Source organism: Trachurus trachurus (assembly GCF_905171665.1).
Source record: "Trachurus trachurus genome assembly, chromosome: 1".
NCBI lineage: Eukaryota > Metazoa > Chordata > Actinopteri > Carangiformes > Carangidae > Trachurus > Trachurus trachurus.
In genome coordinates, this window is record NC_139891.1 from 8908458 (window position 1) to 8931510 (window position 23053).

Below are 23053 nucleotides of genomic sequence, written 5' to 3' on the forward strand. Positions count from 1 at the left end.
TGTGTCCTGGTAAAGTTGTTCCGTCATACAACAGAGAAGGCCGAAGGTTCCGCTCTGACATGGGAAGCAGCGGCAAAGATACTCTTCTACTTATGACAAGATGGCTCATTACAAGCTGCACCAATTATATGAAATGGTACGCTTTATAAAAGTTGACGGTAGAGAAAAATGAGCTATTTATATGAAAATTAGTTAGCGCGTGCGTTCGCGAACGTTGGTTGTTGTGCCAAATCTCGCGAGCGTGTGTTGATGAGACAGAAACAGGTCTGGAACAAAAGTTAGGCTTTTTCTTTTTCGTCTGAAATTTTCCATTTTCGTGTCAAAATGTTCAGAAGTACGGGAGATGCGGCTTGTGAAACATGAGTCCAACATTTACTTCAGTGACGATGAGGCGAAAGAATCGACTATAATCTGTGTTTGCGTTCACTTCTCCCATTGGAGTCAAGACCTGCTGCTGTAGCCTAAAGAGCCTAACCAGGTTCTTCAGAGAGAGGCGCTGTGAATGGTAAGTTCGCGGCAGAGTAGAGGTAGTGAAACACACGTGACACAGATACAGGAAACTGACTCGTTGTGGGGCGTCTTGTTTCTAAAACGTCTTTGGCAGCAGTCCGGTGTTTTGAGGATGTGCATACGTCAGTTTAAGTTATACAAGCTTGGGGTTTAGGTGAAGAGTTATCACGTATGGCGTCTTGGAAAGTGTCAAGAGATTAAGTTTGCACCACACCACGACTGTTGTTTTTCTGGTTTGTCAGGAAGTAAGTAACAGACATATTGGTATATAATTTACAAACTACCTTGCGGTCAACTATGATTTTGCTAACAAGAGTTTAGGGATGAGAGAACGACTCTGCTGGAAAATAACACCTTCACGTCATTTGCTGATTTGTCCAGAATTCAGATCAAATCTACTGATACACACACAGCCAGCACATCAGCTAAATTCACTTTGATAGTTCTGAGTTTCTTCAGTCAGGAAGTCACTTTTACTACCTTAGTAAGTTATTCAGTAACAGAACTGCACTTGACATTTGATAACGAGCTGCTTTAAAAGAGCCGAACGGTAAAGTATATTAGGACATGACAAGCTGGAGCACACTGAGAGTAATTTAGGCAGAGAGTCTTTGGAAGCTCAGACAACATGGGGGTTATACGTGGACTACAATGTTTGACACTTATTCACATTCTGATGTGCTGTGCATCTCTGTAAGTTTGCACTAGTATAGACTATTGCTGCACTATGTCACTTTGACCATAATTGCATTCTCGTTCTAAATTGACTTTTCTTTCAGTCCTCTCACACAAATGGAGTTTGCCATCCAGCACACCTGGGATAGCAACCCTGTCAATCATGACCCAATCAAGATTGTTTTCTCTCCTGGACAAGGGGGGCTGAAGATGGAGGTCTTTGGTCCATTCTTCAATGACCCAGAGGCTCCTGCAGGGCCCCCGGGTCAGGCCTTCCCTGGACTCTGGGACTATGAAGGTGGGTGAGAGAGGGTAGGAAAGATGCTGCATATGGTACCACACTAAACAGCTCAAGCAGACACACTGTATACACTACAATATTCAGAGATTAATTGACCAATGCGTGATGAATGTCTATGAATAAAGTATGATCTTAAAAAAGATCAAATCAGTGTTTTTATTGAACATGATATGAATAATGTAATATGTTGCTTTTTTTTTTTTTAATCATTGATTATCATTTGAGGACTAATTGGCACAGAACATTTCACTGAATAAGTGCTTGAATTTAAATTGAATCAGTCATTTTTATCAGTATTTATTTGGGAAATGTGTTTATGGGCTCTATGCACAGCTCCACTACTTCCTGAATTTAAGGCAGCTCCTTTATTTCCTGTCTTACATTATTGGACAAACTGATTAATCCAGGTGTGTCTGAGTAGTCACAATGGTCAGACACACCTGGATTAATCAGTTTGTCCAATAATGTCAGACAGGAAATAAAGGAGCTGCCTTAAATTCAGGAAGTAGTGGAGCTGTGCATAGAGCCCATTGACTTGACGTTAGTTGAGAAAATCTATACACTTTCTGTCCATTCTGTTTTGGAGTAAACAGCTAGCTGCTGTGTCCAAATAAAAAGCCCACCTAATAGCACCACTATAGCTTATTTAAGTTGAACATTTTGTCTTAATACTAAGCAACGATGACAATCCAAAAGCTTCATATTGAGCTGCAGATTTGAGTCTGCTCACCAGATATGAACCCTTGACAAGAAAAGGTGCGTGTAAGAGTGTATTTTCCAACACGTTGAACTATTTCTTTATCAATTATAATCATTAATTTAAAGGTTATATTCCACTAATAAACTCCACTAACTGAACATCATAACCTTCACAAAGGTCACATTTATGGCCTGTTGTATTTGACTCCATCATGTGGTACAGGTGTTACCTCGATAGTCCCCACAATCCAATAGCTGTACTTATCATAACCATGTAATTTCAGTAGTATGTATGATGCAATTTTCAGATGCTTTACAAGCAGAGATAAGATTATGAATATAGTCCAATGAGGTCTGAGAGACTAGGGACTACCTCTATTTATGAGGCCATAATAGTAATTGCATTATCATCATTATCGTGACACAGCAATTAAACATTGTAATGAGGTTGAGTTATAACAATCCCATCTAATTGACCTTAAGTAAGTTCGATTTCTGGTTAATGAGCCCCACATATTTGGCCTCATTAATGTTAGTTATTAGATTGGAAACCAACCCCATTATAATCTAGGTATTTAATGAGCACACCACAAGGTTAGTGGCTGTGCTGGTCCTCATCTTATTTGAAAGTTTATGCATCTCTTTCTTTTCTATGATTACTATTAAACTCTAACTTAGACTGAACGGCTCTAATACATTGTTACTTTGTGTTGTTTTTTTTTCAATGAAAAGGAGCCACTGGAGATTAAAAATACAATTTAAAGAGTGAATGTAAGATTAAATGTCTTATCTTCATGTTCTTTTCCTTACGTCCACAGTTGTTGAGTCCTTTTTCCTTGACAGTACTACAGAAAATTACCTGGAGGTGGAGCTTTGTCCGTAAGTGCAGAGCTTAGCTGTTGTACTGTCCACATGTGTGACTATCAGTTTTTAAACAGCCACAGTGCAACAATGAGACATCTGTGTTTTTGTTTCAGACACGGACAACACCTGATTTTATTGCTGTCAGGAGTCGGCCAAGCATTCATGGTAGGCAGACATCAAGGGATTTATTCAGGGGTGTTTTTGTATAAGGTGATCATTTCTCACTATGCTCTGTGTGTGTCTCTCTCTAGCAACAACTGCCCATGGTCTTCAGTGCTACAATCAAAGGGGACAGGTGGATGGGTGAAGCTCTCATCCCCTGGTCCTACTTCCCTCCCAATATTAACAAGATGAATTCCTATGCGATCCATGGCTCAGGAGAGAAGCGCACGTATGAGGCTCTTTACCCTGTTCCTAAGGCGGAGATCGTGGAAGGCCAGCAGCCCAACTTGTGAGTATGCTGACCCCCTTGAGTACACTTATTGAAGGCCATGTGGGTCATGTTTTCAAAACACTATTCATGGCAAAACATTGTTTTGTTTCGAAGTGAAGCAGCAACAATTAGTGTCCTAGGATTTGAGAGAAATAGATAGATATCTTCACTTTTAGCCATAGTTATTGTGTGTTGCTAATGTAACTCAGTGCACTGGCTACAATATGCATCAACAAGCACAAGCAGCTTCTTCTGGCTTTTTTTTGTCCAGTTCCTAATCGTCTTCATAGTTCTTAAAGGGGAACTTCGAAGTACGGTCGCTTTTCCGTTTTGCTAACCCTCCTCCCGGCCATGTGCATTTGTTTTCAACAAAGCCGGCGAGAAATCAATCAACAGAGCGGTTGATAATGTTATTTATCAAATACGCGTATTTGTGTATATTTGTATAGTCTTATCTGTCATAAACATGAGATCAGGGGGCACGTTTATGTCGCAGTGTAGTCGAGAAGAGAGCTGGGACACCGGGTCGGAGGCTCTGATCTTACAAGGTTGGTTTTCAGCCAAGAGACGCTATGAAGGCAGAGAGCCTCCATTCTCCCTGTAACAAGTTACAAGTCATATATTAAACCATCACAAATACTCTGAAGCTGTTTAATTAAGGCAAAAATGTAGCGTAGTTAAGGTAACAATCCTGATTTGATTTGAATCTAGAAAATGTATTTTGTATTCCTAGCCCTATGTAAGTGCCCGTATCTTACAAACTCCACACCCCAAGTTGTATCAAGCTTTCTGCTGAAAAATGAATAACCAAATCAACCGTGATGACATCATCATTATTAGTTTTGTATTTTCGCATTTTATAGAAACTTCAGAGGGCTCCCTCCAGAGCCACCGATGATAATGCTATTTGTACACTCAGAACATGCACAGTTGATAGTATATAGATGCTTGTGTGGATTTTATGCATCCTATATTATATTCTCTCTGTTTTATAGCCACCGCCTGGAGTACTTCAAAAATTTCCGGCTGCAAGACATCATGGGAGAAGACTGGGTCCAGCCACACTCTGATCTGTGGATAGGAAAACCCTGAGCTTTTCAAATTCACTTTGTGTCTCTCTTTTGCCCACACAGACATGCACACACCTAAGTGGCAGGACACAAGTACAAACCCTCATTGCCGGGGGAACAAAGAGCAATCAATCTTTATTAGTTAATGATGTCAAACGATATGACAAGAAATATGTTATCAGCTTGTCAGAGCGTATTAGCCTTCACACACACTCATGCGAGCACACGGGCACACACATCACAAGCCATTGGACGTCACCAAATATTGCCTCAGGAGAGTGTGACCTACAGCAGTTGCAGAGTGGATGGTGGCAAGGACTGCTCACTTTGACCTTCAGCTCCTGTGTAGCCTGTGTTTTTCACTTCAGTGACATAAACGTAGCAGGCTCTTGTGATGTTTTTGCTCGTTAAGACACACACAATCATATGTACCATTAAAGGGAAAAATGTGTTCTTTGAAAACACATGCTATGCTTTTGAATTAAACATGTACAGTAATTACATTTTTCAATCATTCCACTACATTTATTGATTTGCTTCTGTAATTAAATATGTTTATAAAGTGACTCAATGCTGGTCATGTGTTTTGTCCTTTTTACTTGGTATATTTGTGATTCAGTGAGTGACTGAGTGACTTGAATGAAGTTACAGCATTGGTCAGTATTTGTTGGACTATTAGAGTGTTGGACTTGTGTTTCCAGCAGATATTTATTAATAATGTATTTGTGATACAATATTTATAATGAACATTTATCATTATTATTATTAGTATTCAGTTCCAGGACATACGAAGTAGATAGATACATACATACATATACATCTGAATTGTCCCCAATCTAGTGGTGCTATCCATGGTACTGTAATTCTGCAATGATAACTTCTGGCTTCATTAACTTTGTATGTTACTGTGCGTGTTGTAGGTCTTTTCCCCACACAAATATCACTTTAATTGTGAAATCTATGAAAAAACATATTCAATATTTAATCATTTTCATCATTCCTATTACATTCATTCTTTCCAATTACCACTTACCCTTTTACGGCTGCATGGGGACTGGAGCCAATCCTACTTGACATACAGCAAGGGCAGGATATACGCCCTGGACAGGTTGTCAATCTATCACAAAGCTGACGTCCACTATAGAGACAAGCAACCGTTCACACTCACGTTCACACCTACGGGCTATTTAGAGTTGCCAATTAACCTAATGTGCATGTCAGTGGACTGTGAGAGGAAGCAGGAGTTCCCACAGAGACCCCACACAGGCACGAGAAGATGAAGAGAAGAAGCAAAGTCCAAACAGAAAGACCCCTGATGACACATTTCCATCCAAAACCTCCTTGCTGTGAGGCAATGTGCTGCTGCTAACTAAAGCCCAGGTGCCAGTACAATAATATAAAAATATCCCCAAAATTCAATGGAAAAGATGTCATCATAAAAAATGTTTTTGAGTAAGGAAATTGCATATTACATTGCTAAGTTGTTATTGTTGCATATTACTCATGGTAGATTCTTGATTCCCAAGCTAGGATTCAGGCCTCAAGATGAATGTGAGGATTTGTTTATAGTTAATTTAATTGGACTGAAAAGGAGATTACTGAGTTACTGAAGCATATTTTTATTCACCTTTTGAACTCGTTAATCTTTTGTGTGCTAAACAATTTCTTTTACTTCTTTGAATTTCAAACCATTATTTAAATGAAACCATCTGAGAAATTTCGTAAGGAAATCACTGATAGCAGCGGCGACATGAAGCTTCTATTAGGTCATGTGTTTTTGTTACCCCAAAAAGGTGGGAGCCAGTGCTTTTATCTTTGATAGCACTTTAAATTAATGTCAAATATGAAAAGGAATCAGTATCCAGGCATGTAGTGAAATATTTGCTCTGAAATGTTGTAGATTATAATGTTTAAATACAAGTAGACAATGTCAGTATTGTGCTCATAAGAAAAAAATAGTAGTTTTACTTCCCCCTTCAAGTGTTGATTGTCTCTTGCTAGAGCTAGCAGGTTCTTATGTGGCTTCTCTTAGTATAAAAACAAAGCTGGGGAACACAGCTAGCCTGGGTCTGTCCAATGGCCTTTTGCTCCATGTCATTCCCCTTTCTTTCTGTCTCCCCATTCCCTGTCTCTTCACAGCTGTCCTATCAATTAAAGGCAGAAGCCCCCAAAAAAACTAGAGCCACAACTCGGCTTTGTTTCTAATACTATAGGTTTTTGAAGTTTTAAAAATTTCAACTCGGGTTCAACTGAGTTAATCAACATCTTGAACAGTTCACTTCATCCTTATTCATATACTGTAGATACTCTCCAATTTATTAGGAACAGCTACACATACAAGTTCAAGCAACTACCCAGGATGGAAAAACATAAATCCATGCATTTCTCCCACTCTCCCAACTATTTTACCATAAAATATTATAATACACCATTGGTGCTGCATTCTGTCTTTCTTCCACTAGGGTTCAACAGGATAGGCCGATAATAAAGACCTAACGGAAATGAACACGGCATCTCCTGAAACAACAGAATGCTACCCACTCCAATTACAGTTAGACAAGTCCATCATTATTGAGAGGTCTGCACAGGTGAAGGATGGGAAAAGTGGTGTCGGGCATAAAAATAAAAAAAATCTGGGCCTTAATTCTCCAACAGTGCTCAGACAGGTTGGAGCTGACAGAAAGGCTACAGTAAATCAGATAATGACTCTTTACAGCTGAGGTGAGTATCTGAAAAGCATCTCATAATGAACACATTCAACCTTGAGGTGGGAGGGCTACGCCAGCAGCAGACCTCATAGGGTTCCACGCCATTCAGTTACAATCTAGGCTACTACCAGCAGGATAATGTGTTATGTCAAAGCAAAAGAAGCCTCTCTTCCTTTCACAAATATGACAGTAAGGCGAGTGAACTTCAGTGGCCAGTTCCCAGTCACCAGATCAGAATCCAGAGCAGGAGATTGGTAACACGAATGTGAGACTGACAAATCCTCAGCAATAATGTGGCTGCAAAATATCACCATGAGTTTTATTTCAGTACATTTTCTGTACATTTCAACCAAAAGGGTAGAAGCTTAGCTTATTTATACCTACCACTTTTTCTTTGCAAAATGATACTCAACGAAAAAAAAAAAAAAGGCAAAAAGAATAAAGCACAAAAATTTGAAATTGATCGTATCTGTAAACTTCCGGCACAACAAAATAAAGAATAGTGCACACAGTGCGCAATCCAAAATGAACAGTATAAGAGCAATAAACTTAATTTTCCATATAGAGATATTACATAACTTTTATAAAGTCTTTTAAAGCTAGCTAGTGTGTTGCATAATTAAACAGATTTTGGACATGTGGAGGAAGTTTGTTTATAGCTTTGTACATGGTTTGTCCTTGAATTACAAACAGATAAATAGTGTGTTGGTTGAACCAGAACCCAAAACATATGTTTTCAACATCTTGAGGAATCGACGACATGAAGAGCAGAGGGAGACCCCACTCAGCGTTAGTCTGGTGTTCCTAATAAAGCGCTCGGTGACAGCCTATCAAAGTCCCACTCACTCACTTTTCCGGCTACTTGAGAAGAAGTTGAGATCACGGGACCTCTGATCCTTGACATACACAGACACACACACGATGATTGGGGACTCACAAATCTCTGTCTTCTCTCAGTGACCCCGGTAGTCTCCCCCCCCCTTGCCCCTGCTCCGGCCCCTTGTAGAGCCCATGTATTTATCAGAGGCTCCTCCTGGATCACTGGCTGGCAAACCGCTTCTCCTGACCAGGAGACAGGGGGCCGATTGATTTTCATGTTGGATGTGTTGCTCTTCGCTGTGGCAGCCCAAAAGCCCATATTGAGCCCTATCAGTTTTAATTGGCGTTCTTGCCTTTGAAATGCATGCAGTGATTAGGCCTAGAGAGCCCACAGCTTAAGCCCCCTCCTTATCATCGCCTGCGGTGCCTTGCCACCTCAATGCACACTAGTCACATGCACAGTCACACGCACCCACACACACACACAAACACGCTGTATTCCAACAGCATGTCTCTTACTAATAAAATGTTGACCTAAAAATATGTCTGCGGATGCATTTAGACAAAAAACATGATCTTCATAAAACACTTTGATTTATACATAACGACGCACACCCACCTGTGTGCAGGCAGAGGATGTGTGTCCCCCCACTAAGATTTAAACCCAGTTCTCCCTAATTAGTGTGAAGAGATGAGAGGGGAGAGCAGAACAGGTAGCTGCCTCTCCTCTACCTCCAAAGCCCCAGCAGACAAGCAGACACAAGAGCCGTCTTATCCCCCTCAGAAAAAGAGACCAGCCTGCTCTAAAACATTCAACACCAGCTTAAGGGTGTTTCTGCATGTCAGAAACTTTCTGGTGATCACCCCAGACCTAGTTCCTTTTTTTTTTTTCAAAAGACGTGGGTCTCATTTCTTCAAGTTTAAAGAGTGTTTGAGGGTATGAATGAGGATAAAGTTATGATGAAAAATAGAACGAGAGGGATAAAGGAGTGATCTCTGAACATGAAAAGAGCGAGAGATTGAAAAAGTGAAAGCGGTAATGACTTTGCCTAGTTTTAGGGGTTCTGTGATAGAGGTCCAAATGAAAGATTCATACTGGAGCTAATAAGATAGTGGGACGGTACGTAGCCCTTTGCAGGCTAGTGCCAAAAAACTCATTGAAGTTTTTTTTTTTCACCACACCGCAGTACACAATCCTTGTATGACCGGTTTCCAATGCACCCCACAAACGCACTAACTTTGATCCCCATCCATGTGAGAGACTTCGTCTGACTCTTACCTTAAGTGCCGTAGCTGTAGGCGACATAATATGATAATACACCATTGGTGCTGCATTCTGTCCATCTTCCACTAGGGTTCAAGAGGATAGGCCGATAATAAAGAGCTAATGGAAATGAACATGGCATCCCAGTGTTTCCCTGGACCAACGGAATGCTTATTAACTCACTCCAATTACTGTCCAACAAGTCCATCATTACTGAGAGGTCTGCACAGGTGAAGGATGGGAAGAGTGGTGTCGGGTATAAAAAAAAATCTGGACCTAAAAGCCCCTACAGTGCATGTGTGCATGTGTGTGTGTGTGTGTGTGTGTGTGTGTGTGTGTGTGTGTGTGTGTGTGCGTATGCTTGATGGCACAGGTACTAATTGCAGTTGAAGCCGGCTAGTGTTGTGCGTATGAGGATGGCATGGGTAGAATGCGTGATGAAGCTGTAAGAGGCTGGGGAGTGGGGAAGAGAGACGCAGAGCCAAGCAAATGCCAGGGACATTAATGAGGGCCAGACGAGTTCTACTTCTCAATAACACTGCAGTGAGCGAGAGAAGAAAGAGGAAGAGAATGAGGGGAATAGAAAAACGAAAAGGGGAACAGAGAGGTTTCATTACAGAAGAATGTTAGACAACCATTTTCAAACTTGGACGAGCGAGAGGCCCTCCTCTTACAAAACACACGCGTCCATGGATGTGCAAACATTTCTCATTTCAACATGAAGAGAAATTACACACAGGGACACACATACAAACATAAAGTATAATCTCCTCCGACCAGATACATACAGAACGAGCCTTCATGTTTATGAATGACTGCTAATATATGCATTAGCAGTTTATAGTCAGAGTTAATAATTAACAGTTCCGCTTTAGTATCTACATACACACGCTCTTTGTGCGTGCACGTGGGAGAAATAGAGAGGCAAGTGCTGCTGGTGTTTGTCACACAGAGGAACAGGATTCATATGTTATCATTGCATAAACATTAGAAATAAATGATACCAGCAAGAGGGGGGAAAGAAAGTAAATTAAGCTTTCTTTGTTATCAACACAGAATATAAATCATGAGTGTTATCCTAATTGATTCCATTACATTCCACCTGCCTGCCGACTCTCATCCGTCCGTGTATTGTTTATCTTCATTTAAAGCCAGATGAATGGAAAAGGTTGTTATTGGGTGTGAGACCCACTGAATTTCGGCATTTTTAGCAACCGCATTAATTGCCAATTAGCTACAGAACACAGTTATTAGAAAATATTTGTTCTACAAAAAAACTAAACAAAACTCTTGATACAGAAGTTTACTTGTTTGTGAGATACAAGATAGTGATATTCTGTTTGTTTCTAATAGCAAATAGACCACATTACGCTTGAAGGTAATTTATGTGCAGCTTGATATTACTGGTTGTAAGTGAGCAAGTTCACTAACTCTTAATTGGGAAATAAATCACACCGTTGCCCTGGCAACAAACACTTAAAAGTGGTAATGGCGAAATGAAGGCATGCTGATAGTGTCTCTCTCCGCATCAGCGTGGTGTGTGTGTGTGTGTGTTTGTGCGTGCGTGTGCACATGTCCGCTCATGCATGTGTGTTTTTCACCACCTCAAGCTCATTACCACAGAGCCCTCTTAGTGTAGCTGCTGCGATGCACTGCGCACAGCATGCTGTTTCATTCCATTAGGTCTTGTTTTGTCCGTATTTCTCTTACAGAGGGAGCTGCAAGCTTGCTCATTTAAAACCATGACAAATGTTAAAATAACAACGTAGTTAATTGCATATAGTGAACCAAAAAATAATTACATCGTTATGTGTCACAGTCTTCCCATGTGTTCCTCCACTTAGTCCAGGTTTATAAAGCCTCCACTATCTCCTCGTCCTTTAAATACTTTATCCCTCTTCACTTTTTTTACTTTTAAAATATTTTCCTTTCTCACCTTCCCCTTCATTTAATCTCCTTTCTCTCTCTTCTTCTTCTCCTGGGCCCTGTCCTTTTCTCTTCTGTCCCTTTCACTTCTTGAAATGGATGGAGGCAGAAAGGGCATTAGCGTAGATGAATGGATAGACCAGCCTAACACAATCTGGCCCACTTCAGTAGACAATTTAATATGGACTCGCCCACAGTGCGGTTACCCTGCCAGGGCACTGAATCTTACTTTGACTTGTTATGATAGATACAGATCTGACACATCAAAACAGCCTGTGTGTGTGTGTGTGTGTGTGTGTGTGTGTGTGTGTGTGTGTGTGTGTGTGTGTGTGTGTGTGTGTGTGTGTGTGTGTGTGTGTGTGTATATGTGTGTGTGTACTGTATATGTGTGTGTGTATATGTGTGTGTGTGTGCAGGCATGTATTTGTGTGGGCATGATGGATATGACAGGCGATCGGCAGACGGGTGATCTGTGAGAGGCAGAACTGATAATTACAGTATTTATCTGGGTTAAGTGTCATGGCTGCCTGCGCTGCATCATGAACACATAAAAGACTGAAATGTCTTTCAGTGCATTCCATCATGTCTACACCTGCACCTCAGTTTTTAAGAGAGAGAAGCCCATACAGGATAAAGTAGTGTAATTTAAATGAAATGCAGTCTGCGTCTTCACATGCAGAATTCTATGGTGGTTATAGAGGATCTTATGAACAATAGAAGAAGAAGAAATCAATCCGAATGAAAACTGAATTTATTCTGTTATGAAAAAGGAGCTATATGTAAAATGCTGCTCAGACTAGAAATTCCAAAGTATTTCTCCCTAATGTTAAATATTCATGACTAAATGTGCAACAATCAAAGTTTTAAAAACATCTCCCGGCAGTTTTTAAGAGTTTCACACTTAGAAACTCAATGTACCTGCTTTATCAGGACTGTGTGGGTGTCATTTCTTCAGATTTGATTCACAGTGACTAAACAAGCCAACTGTTATTACATTCAAATTCAAATGTACAAAGCAAAAGAAAAAAAAAGAAAAACAGAACTGAATCCAATGAAATATTCAAAACTGTTCTTACTTGAACAGAAAACAATGTGCTCATACAGGGTCACATTTCAATGTTGAAGAAAGAAAAAACTCAATAACTGAATTATGAGGATTTGTTCTCATCTTCCAAATTATTATTTATCATTGAGATGCACACTTTCTAATAGCTCATTCTATTTTTGTTTTTGACATGAGTGATCGAGCATAACTACTGGTCAGCTGGATGCCAAATGATTGAGTTGGACTTCCCTCCTCATTGGCTGTTAATCTTTCAAACTGAATAAACAATACATTAACTATTTATATTTGGGGAGGGGGATGTTCACACCCCGTAGTACATTGTTCACTAGATTTATAGACTCAAAAAGCACCTATAGCAACAAATCCAGTGACATTTTGAACAAAGATTGGACACTCATTGCAGAAGAGGGCTGCCAGTAATGCCCTGTGTGTGTGTGTGTGTGTGTGTGTGTGTGTGTGTGTGTGTGTGTGTGTGTGTGTGTGTGTGTGTGTGTGTGTGTGTGTGTGTGTGTGTGTGTGTGTGTGTGTGTGTGTGTGTGTGTGTGTGTGTGTGTGTGTGTCTGTTCTGTTCAGTCAGTGGCAAAGAGGCAGAGCAGCAGTTTAGACAGGCTGGGCACTGTATGAAAGAAAACATTGTGTCACCTCCAAATGTGTACAACGTACACAACTCCATTACTTGAGTCAAAGTACAGATCATCCTCGTCAAATATTACTCCAGTACATCTGAAAAATATTCAGGACAATTTTCATTTGAGATCAAGTATTTAAGTTAAAGCTGGTAGAATATGCTAGGAAGTCTATAGCAACGAGTTAACAACTGTAAAACACCATTGAACCAATAATTAATTAGCCGTCTATACAGTAAAAATGGTCATGGTAAACATAGCAAACATTTAAAACAAACTGAAACTGTGTCTATCTTCTAAGATACCATGGACTTTATCTCGACTATTTTGTAAATGAGGTTGCTCCTCAATATACAGTATCTCTGAGTTTAAATAAAGGTTATGAATGAATGAATGGACTTTAGATGAGAGCATGGTCTCTGGAGAACCTTCTGCCTCATCCTTGTCTTACGTAGCATCTGTTTCTCCTGTGAAGAACACAGCTTGCAGAAGTAAAATAGGAGCGGGGCAGCGTTTAGCTCACTGGGTAGAGCTGCCGCCCCATGTTGAGGCTCCGTCCTCGGTGCAGGCGGCCCCGGTTCCAGTCCCCCGTTGGACGGCCCTTTCCTGCGTGTCATTCCCCCACTCTTTCTCTCTCTCGACTGCACTATCAATTAAAGGCAATAAAAGCCCAAAAAATATACTTTAACTAAAAAAAAAAGAAGTAAAATAGGAGTAAAAAAAACTAAACAAACAAAACAAAACTCACTAAACTACTAAAGTACCCTGAGAAGTTTGCTTTTGGCTATAAAAGAGTCTCATATTAACGTGGATGAATCTACATTACCCACACTTGTTAATGTGTCCATTTTCAATACATTTTGTCTTTATAGTTATTTTGATATAATTATCTAGTCGACTCGCCCAGCATTTCCTGGTTTTCATGGTTTCGCGGACGCTGCGGGTCGTGGGAATAACGCCGCCGGATCGCTAGTTGGCATCGTTTATGGTCAGAACTACGACGGCATCTGATCGTTTTCGAACCTCCAACTTTCGTTCTTGATTAATGAAAAAATTCTTGGCAAATGTTTTTGCGCTGGTCCAAGAATTTCACTGTGCGTGCAGAGGCTCATGGGAAATGTAGTGTGAAAACACTTCTGCTTTCCGAAACTCCTTGTAGTCAGTACTCAAGAAATAGTACCGCTTTTTTCCACCACTGATTGCCTTTCATGTTCACAATGAGTCATCATTTAACAAGTACACAAGTACACCCAGAATCACAGCAGTCTTTGTTATTGTCTATAGTCATTTTGTACACAGTAATTTTGTGTAGTAATTTTGACAATATCGTGGTATTATGAAATCAGGAGTTCGAGCAGCTGCTCCAAAATGCTTTGCCTCCAGAGTGAACATCTATCCTTTAGTTCTCTTAATAAGCCACAATTCAGTTACTATTTCATATTTGTTCCATTGGTTGACAACAGAAACAGAAAAAAGAATGGAAAAGAGAAAAACTCTAATTTGGCTCAGAGAGAAGCAAACCAGATTGAGAGCTTTCAGATATGTCCTCAATTATGTTATGTTATGTTATGTTTATTTATTTGATATGGACATCACAAATACATTAAGACTGTTCCAGTGGACAGACCAGATGCTTTGCTTGAGTGTGTTTAGCACAAGTGCTAATTTTCAACACCAGTCCATAGGCGGCTAATCTAAAAATACAGAACATATTATCAACAGTATTAGATAAAACCAAGTGCATGACACTACATCATGACAGTAGCATACTAAAAAATACAGAGCACAAGATCAACGAGAGGAGATTGAGCAAACAGAAATCATGATCGTAACAGTAAAAATAGTAACCATAAAAAAGTCCATATTTATACATGTGAGCATTGTTGTTTTGCTTTTAACCATGCTTTTAGTCCTCTGTTAAACGAGTTTGTGTCAGTCTCCAGTTTCAGGTGAGTGGGTAAAGTGTTCCATAGGTTAACCCCTTTTATTGAAAAGGCAGACTGTCCAAATGATGTTGTACACTTGGGAACAATGCAGTCGCCATTGTGGGAGGCTCGTGTGTTTACTCGGCTTGAGCTACAGCGTCTTTTTATCAGTGCAGAAAACAGGGATGATACACAGTTATGAAGACATTTAAAAACGAGTCTGATATTACAGTAAATTATAAAGTTTTCAAATGCAAGATTACACACATTGAACATGCTGTGAACTTTGACCTTTTATTTATTTCATGGGAATATTTTGGCTCAACCTCTGCATTCTCAGTTTTGGAAAAACAAACAGACAAACATCTGTTTGATGAGGAAGCTGGATAAAATGTTTTTTTTGAATGTTAATCAGACTCAGAAGTCATTAGTCAGCCTTTCTCACAGCAGATTTTGGACTTGCTATATTTAGAGCAAGAGCACAGGTTTAACTAATAACATTAAAAATGGCTGGGTGACAGCGTGCCAATGAGCTGCAGCACTCACACTGCCAGGACCCTGACACTGCTGCAACTAGGTAAATGGAATTCAACCATCATTCATTTGTTTTCCACCTGTGCTTTTCCTACAGTGACATGTTCAAATGTTTTTCCGCATTGTTGCAAGTTCGGTATTAACATCAGTATGTCAAAATACCCCGCTAACATGACATGCTAATGCAAACACCAAACTGGTCCAATCCTCTCTGCACTGCTTTTACTACTAGGCTATCACTTACTAATTGTACTAGCCTATATACAAACACCAAAACCCTTAGGCTATGTTAATTAGCTGCAGCCTGTGGAACAGGTAAGACCACATGGCTTTGGTCTAAGTAAGCTCAGCAGTTTGAAAGTCACATGACAATCAGTCAAAGACATTTATCTCCACTGATTGTCAATTATGCCATTATCATTAAAGGTTCAGTGTGTAATAATTGGCAAGGTTTATTGGCAAATCTGACTATTACTACTTGTTAATATATTAGTATAAGTGTATAATCGCTATAAAATAAAATTTGTTTGGTTTCCGTAGCCTTACAATTCTTCTTTTATATACACATATAGCAAGGGTCTTGCTTTAGAGAGTGCCGTCATCTTGCGCCTCCATGTTGAAAATGCAGCCAGCCAGAGAGCGTGCTCTGCGAGTTTCGCGTGCATAAATAAACCAACAAAGAAGAAGGCGGAAGGAAAGAAGAAGCAGTAGGAAACAGAAGACATATCGTAGAACAGTTTAGATCTTCTTCTTCTTCTTCTTCTTCTTCTTCAGTACTGGGAAATTCTCTTCATTTTTAGGATTGCCATGTTATCCTGATGCCCATAAAAGAGTCAGTAGCTACTGTTGTTGTGAACGGAAGCAACTCTCTTTTTTTTCCCAAGACAACATACCATTATGGTAAACTATTAATTCATGATACTGTAGGCTGTATTTTGATGCTGTGGTGCAGTGTCAGGGCAGAACATAGATACCCTGTGAGGCTAAAAGTGAAGTCTTAAACAAACTGAAATGATGAGCAGAGCTGTATACAATGTAAAGGTGAAGTGAAAGGCTACAAAATGTCTCATTATTAGTGGCAGGAAAAGGTGAAATGTGGTGCGATGTTCAGTGGTGTTTTACTTTTTATCCTCCTGTGGGGTGTTCGCTCTCCCTGAACCTGGTTTGTCTAGTTCACTTACACTTGCCAAAATCTATCACACATACACAGACACACACACACAGACACACTAGGGATTAACACCATTCTTCACAATATACTCTCCTATTTGGCAGATGATGGGAGCTGAGTTGTTTTTGTACAACTTGTCCGTCCAAAATCTCCCATTGGTGTTCGGTTGGGTTGAAGTCTGGTGACAATGAAGGTCATAGCATAAAATTCAAATCATTTTCATACTCATCAAACGGTGACCCCTCGTGCCCTGTGCATCAGGGCCATTGTCATGCTGGAAGAGACCACTCGTCATTATAAAGTGAAGGTGATCACTCAGAACAACTTTGTATTGATTTGACCCAAAACTAAGACAAGCTGACTCAAATCATTCCAGCAAAAAATATCCCCTATGGCATTACACAGCCACTGGATGCCCTGTAAGGGTCAAGCATCCAAGCCTGTAATATTCTCTTGTTTTTTTCGCCTCACATGCACTCACCCACTGGTGGCGACTACAGTGATGAGATGACTCATCATATCACTTTTTCCAAACCTCTGTTGAGCAGGTCCTTTTCACATGTGCGTCCGACTTTGAGATGTGCTGTCAACAGACAACTGCACAGATAATAAACATACCGTTACTGCGGATCTGGTACAGAGAACCCCACGCTTTGATTAACAGAAAGGGAAAGATAATATGATGATTAAACAGCAGAGTAGAATTAAAAGGCTTGGGTATTGTGTTTCATGGTTAATTGTGGATATGAAAATTCATTAAATATGTCTGTGAGAGCTTTCCTCGCAAAAGGAGTTATTATAAGCTGCTACACAATACACCCTAACTCGTCACACGTGTTGACCAAGGTGATTAGTAAGACGATACTGATTTAAGATGATGAATAACAGTGTAATTTGTTTGTTTACTTGCTACTGCTACCTCTTAACCCTTAGGAAGAAAGACACCGGTGTAGTAATTCCCTAATGTGCAGGTACAGCTTCCACACGCATCTGTACGTGGATAAAATAATGCATTCTATATCGTATCAGAGGTCAGAACAGTATGGTAAAGCTAACATACAGTAGCATGTGTGGTGTTCTGTGCTGCACTTTTAGTTAACTCTCCTGTGTTGGAATTTAAAACACTCTCATATAGAGGAAGGGTTTCAGGTTGACATGGCCTCAAATGCAACACATACCAGAAGGTTTATTGTACATTCAAGCAGCGGTGTGCAAGTGAAGTACACCCCCACCTCTTATTTAATACACGTCCTTTGTATGCCGGTGGCATGCGGGGCACACTGACAGCTTTGTCGTCTCCTGGGTGGACTTGAGACAGCACAACTGACATAACAGCCTCTGCTCCTCCAACAAGCTCACATTGACAATCTGGACTACTAAGTAGATTGTAGATATACAATGCATTAAATACAAGGAACCATAGTGACACAAGTCCTTTTCAATGTAACAAATTCCACTGCTGACCTCCTATGTGGAAATGTTAACTCAGTGTGCAGGTTGTAGTCGGTAGACTAAAAACACTAAATGCTTTCCAAGTCAGAAAACTGACAAAGAAAGATTGTGTAAGAAGAAGTTCAATAATGTGGAGTGTTAATATTCAGCCTTGGCTTTGCAGCTTTGGAAGGATTATAAGCAAGTTTCATTACATGAAAGTAGTGCCTCCTGGAGGGTTGGCATCTTTGATATAAAGATGTGATCAGAATTTGATTGGAGCAGTACAAACAGTGCAGCAAAGGGAGAAAGGATATACAAAGAGGTGGTACAGAATAATATAAAGTAAGAGAGCTGAGAGGGGAGAGAGGAGAAAGCATAAACACTACACAAAGGAAAAGAAAATGGGAAATAGATGAAAACACGAAAAAAAAAATGTCTAAGACAAAGAAATTGTGCAGGAGAGGGAAACAGAGGGCAAGCAGGGAGAGAGAGACAGTGCGGAGCAGAGAAAATGATATATCCTGTAAGTGCTAAGTCAAAACTGAGATTCCACTGGGGATGTGCTGAAGAGGGGAAGTTTGCAAATAGGAAAGCAAATGGTTAGAGAAGAGGCCAATAGAGAGGTTTTATTCCTATCATTGCTGATGTTTGCTGGTTGGCAACCAGTCAAACCGCTCTGGTGATCATAAGCTGTCTCTGATGACTGAAAAAGATAAAGCCTCTCCATTTTTTACAGATAAGACAAAATTAGAATATCTTTTATTTTTCCCTCTCCTTGGTCCTTTTTCCCCCTTTCTCCGTCTCTTTACCCCGTTTCCTCTCCCTCTTTTCTTCTCCCTCCCCCCTTTTCTTGATTTTCATCACTTGAGTTCTCTCTCACTTCCTCCTGTTTCCGCACCCCCTTCTCACTTTTTATCTTGCTGATAAGGTTTCTATCTAGCTGCCAGTCAACTCTGATGCCAAGCAGATGCTGATAATGCTTTGACATCTCCTGCAACCGCAATTAACTAAAGTTCTGTGTCTCCTTTCAGAGGAAGAAGAAAAAAAAAACATTTTCTGTCTGCATCTTCCTCCCCCTGTCCTTTTCCTCTCAGTCTGAGCCACCTTGTGAATATGTGATCAGAGTGTTGGCACATGTCTAACTTTAAAAGCCATCAGCAAAGAAAGAGGAGAAGCCAGTTACTCACTCATCTAATCTACACTGTTTCTGTCTGTGTTGTGTCAGAGTTGGGGAGCTCGCCTAATCTCATTTTCAAAAGTAGGTGCATTTAATTTCGTTATCAGGTGTGTGCAAGTGTGTGTACATGCGAGTGAGTGGGTGAGTGAGTGAGTGAGTGTGAACTGTCACAGCTGCTCTGCTTCTTCCCAGCATTACATGAGTAACATGTCAGTGACAGCTAATGGCTCATTCGCCGCTCCAAATTAAAACACAATCACCTAATAGGAGTACAGGGAGGGAGGCGGGATCTAACAGGATTTATGAGAAAATGAAAAGTGATTGGATGTGAAATTTGAATTAGAGGAAAGCAGTCCAGTGTCAGACTCTATGAAGGTGACTGACTGGACCGGTGAGCGGCCCGCTCTCAGTGGACCAAATTCCATCCAAAGCCTGTCTATCAAATTAGCGTGATAGGTATTGGCCCCTCCCCAAAGTTAGGCCGGGCGAGCAACTTGCCAGCTATTAATTACGGTCTAGTTTCAATGGCCTTGCATGCCCTTTCTTGCTCTTCATCTTGATGCAAATGTTGTTCATCCGCATGACTTTACATTTATCCTCAAAGATTACATCCACTATTGGATAAGCCGGTTTTAAAGTTCAACTACATAACTTTTCAAAAATGAAATAATGAATTGTTCCTCTTACAAAAGAAAGGTTAAATTCGTAAGCAGAAATATGTTACCTTGCTTAATCCAATTAGGCTGGTCGACTACAGCCTTAGTCTGTGTAGCACAATTGGTATGTAATGTTGGCTATTGTGATTAATTTGTACAGATGTCATTACTGCATCAGTTAGGATTCATGAAGCTGGCAACAAATGCCTCCAGCAATGAAAATCATGCCTCATGGTTTGCTTTTAATTTTGGACACATCTGAAGTTTCTGATGTTAGCATTCTAACCAGCTAGCCATAGACCATTTGGACTGTCTTGAGGACTTTTCAATACCACATGCTGTGTCCAAAATCGCTCAACTACTCCCTTTATTGACCACTATGTACTGTGTTTGCCATTTTGTGGTTATGCCCAAAAATATAGGCTAATGAGAATTTATAGAGGACTCACAGTGTCACACAATGCGAGTAGGCTATTCAACAAACCAATCACAAACAAAGCAGCAGCACGCATTGTGCTCACACTGAAAGACAGAGAAAATTAGGGGAGACCGGGGACAGTAGCAACAGGGGATGGTTGCAACATGTCATTTTTCTCCAATCAGGAACAAGCTAGAGTGATGATACTCACACTGCACATGCTTAGTTGGATTCCCCCCCCCCTTGCAGAGAAAAATCAGTTGAATTCAAAAGATGCTCCAGGTTTTATTGCAAAAAAACTGTTTTTGAGGTATGAAAGTATTTTTTTCTTGAGCTTTGTTTTTGTTAAAACGGTTGTCACTCTTTTTGTGATTCTGCTCAAACTTATATGGTTTAAAGGAGTGATATGCTAACTTTAAGATGATATGATTAGCATGTATCAAGAGCACTTTGTTTAGCTAGCACATGGGGTTTAATCATGGCTGACCGGACGGGGACAGTTGCAACAGTTGTTGCAACTGTCCCCGTGCATTATATCAATATAAAAACAGACCACAAAACAGTATTTTGACATGATTTTTTTTTTTACTGTTGTATTGTTAATATTAAAATGATGAGAGAATAAATGACAATGGCAATATAAAAGTTATTCCCTCACAAATTGTTCCATTCATCCTATGTCACTGAAAGTCTTTTTTTTCAATTTGAATATTTGACATCTGCACATACAATAAGGCCTCCTAATCTAGACAAATCTATACTGTAATTGCCATCTGATCAAAGCTGATGAATAAATAACACTATAGAACTTACATTTTTGATAATAATCCTTTTACTAGACATGAAATATATTGTATTTGTAACATGTTGCAACTATCCCCGGGCCCGGGGTCAGTTGCAACATCTGACTCCTTACACTCAAATGCAAATTGTGAAGAATGTGGATTCTGTAATCATCTTTTAATTGTGTTGACTATTAACAGACAAATGTAAGTTTATTGTATAAAAATTTGGTTTGTCTAATCCAAACCGTCTCTGAGTAAGAGAGCCAAATGCAAAAAGTGTTGCAACTGTCCCCGGTCTCCCCTACTTTTCAAATTATTTCTAATTATTAATTTTCTGATTAGCTCACTGTAGGCTACCATCTTCATATTGAACTCCCAGATTGTAAACAGGGAATCATGTGGGGTTGACAGATTTTGGATACAACCACAGTCTGAAGAAACTACTGTTGCTCTGTAGCTATTTCTTGTTAGCACAGGAATGTCTGAAGCTTCTGCAAAACTGCTCAGTAAACAGCTGCTAACGCTAATGGTGCCACATAGCTTTCTCTGTCATTTGAAATACTGTATGAAACCAGGCTAACTACCTGGCTTCATAATCAAATAAAAAAAGTGTTAAAGGAATATTATAATCTCTACAGGTTATTGGAAGTCAATGTAGGGAGATAACAACTGTTAAATCTACATGTTTTATTAATGTGTTTAAAACAAATTAAAATATGGAAACGTGAAAGTCTATATGTTGACTGCTCCATTACACAGCTTCCATGTCAACCGTGGTGGTGGATCAGATGGATTACAACAGAGTGAAACAAAAATATCAATTTAGTCTAATAATAACATTTTGCTAACTTAAACATGATGCCATCACTTTGAATATTTGAAATCCTCAGAAAGAGCAGATATATTTAAATGTACTGTAGCTCCAAGACTGTAATAAAAAGTTGCCTGGTTCCACTAAGTTTCACTAAGTAGTTATAAAAGTCAAGACTTTCACAACACTTTATTAGGGGGGAAAAGAAATCAGGGAAGCTGAGGCATGTTGTTTAAGTCCCAGGACCTTCACCAGCGACCTGGCCGACATGATTAATGCCTTTGTTTTTTGAGTAAATATTACTTTTCTGGCCTTGAGACAGTGCCATGTTTTGGGCTGCAGCCATTACGGCCTAATGTTCACGAGATAGATAATTAGTCATGCTGTCATTGTGTTTCAAACACATACCTTATGTGTTTTCTAATGAGAAATGCTCCGACGGCAACACACACTTTTTTTTTGTTTTTTGGGGTGCACCAAAAAGTGAATCACAGCCCTGAACACAGAACTTATCATTCATCATACTTTGTCTTTTCACCCATCTGTTCATCTAGCCATCCTTTCCACCAAGCAATCATACATCTTCATACATCAGTGGGTGTCTAAAACGTCACCCCCTCCCCCAATCTCATCACTCACACCGCCACTGTTGAGACAATAATGTTGCTGAACGTTGAGCACCACATCGAAGCTGCTCCTCTCTCTATTCCGTTCTATCTTCTTCTATCCTCTCCTGTCCATGCATATCTCCTCTCTCCATTCTCCACCTCCCTCTCGCCCTCGCCCTCCACCTCCTCTCCTGCCTGTGGTCGGCTCATCCCTCTGTCTGCCCCAAGGATATCTCCCCTCCTACACGGCCTCGCCTCATCCCTCTCTCTCTCTCCATTTATTTATACCAATGAGCAAAAGTCATCCTTTCATCTTCCTCCAGATGAACAGACTCTGTTTGTGGAAGAGGACAGAAGAAAAGAAGAACAGAACACAGAGGAACACATTTTCTCTTAGTCTATAAATTCAACTGTACCAAGCAGTGGGAATATTATATAAACTCCCCGTTGTAAGAGGAGATAATTCCATGTGTTTTGGCTGACTGGTAAAAGGATTGCTTCACCCCGAACACTCTGTATTAATGCTGAAATTGGAGAAATCAAGACTTTATTCCAGCGTTTACACAATGGACT

The 23053-nt window shown here is 40.1% G+C and overlaps 1 protein-coding gene across 4 annotated transcripts; it reads left to right on the plus strand.

Moving 5' to 3' along the window:
- The first annotated feature begins 79 nt into the window (after window positions 1–79).
- Window positions 80–5092, plus strand: cUnh4orf33 (chromosome Un C4orf33 homolog). Of its 4 annotated transcripts, none has more exons than XM_083977145.1 (6): window positions 80–136; window positions 1290–1483; window positions 3004–3064; window positions 3163–3214; window positions 3301–3500; window positions 4478–5092. In XM_083977145.1, exons 1-6 carry the CDS (start codon window positions 93–95, stop codon window positions 4572–4574), a joined length of 648 nt encoding a protein of 215 aa, XP_083833271.1. In that variant the 5' UTR covers window positions 80–92; the 3' UTR covers window positions 4575–5092. The 4 variants fall into 4 exon arrangements, with proteins under 4 accessions (XP_083833271.1, XP_083833272.1, XP_083833273.1 ...); XM_083977146.1 differs by lacking the exon at window positions 80–136 and adding an exon at window positions 395–505; XM_083977147.1 differs by lacking the exon at window positions 80–136 and adding an exon at window positions 618–755.
- Window positions 5093–23053: the final 17961 nt, after the last annotated feature.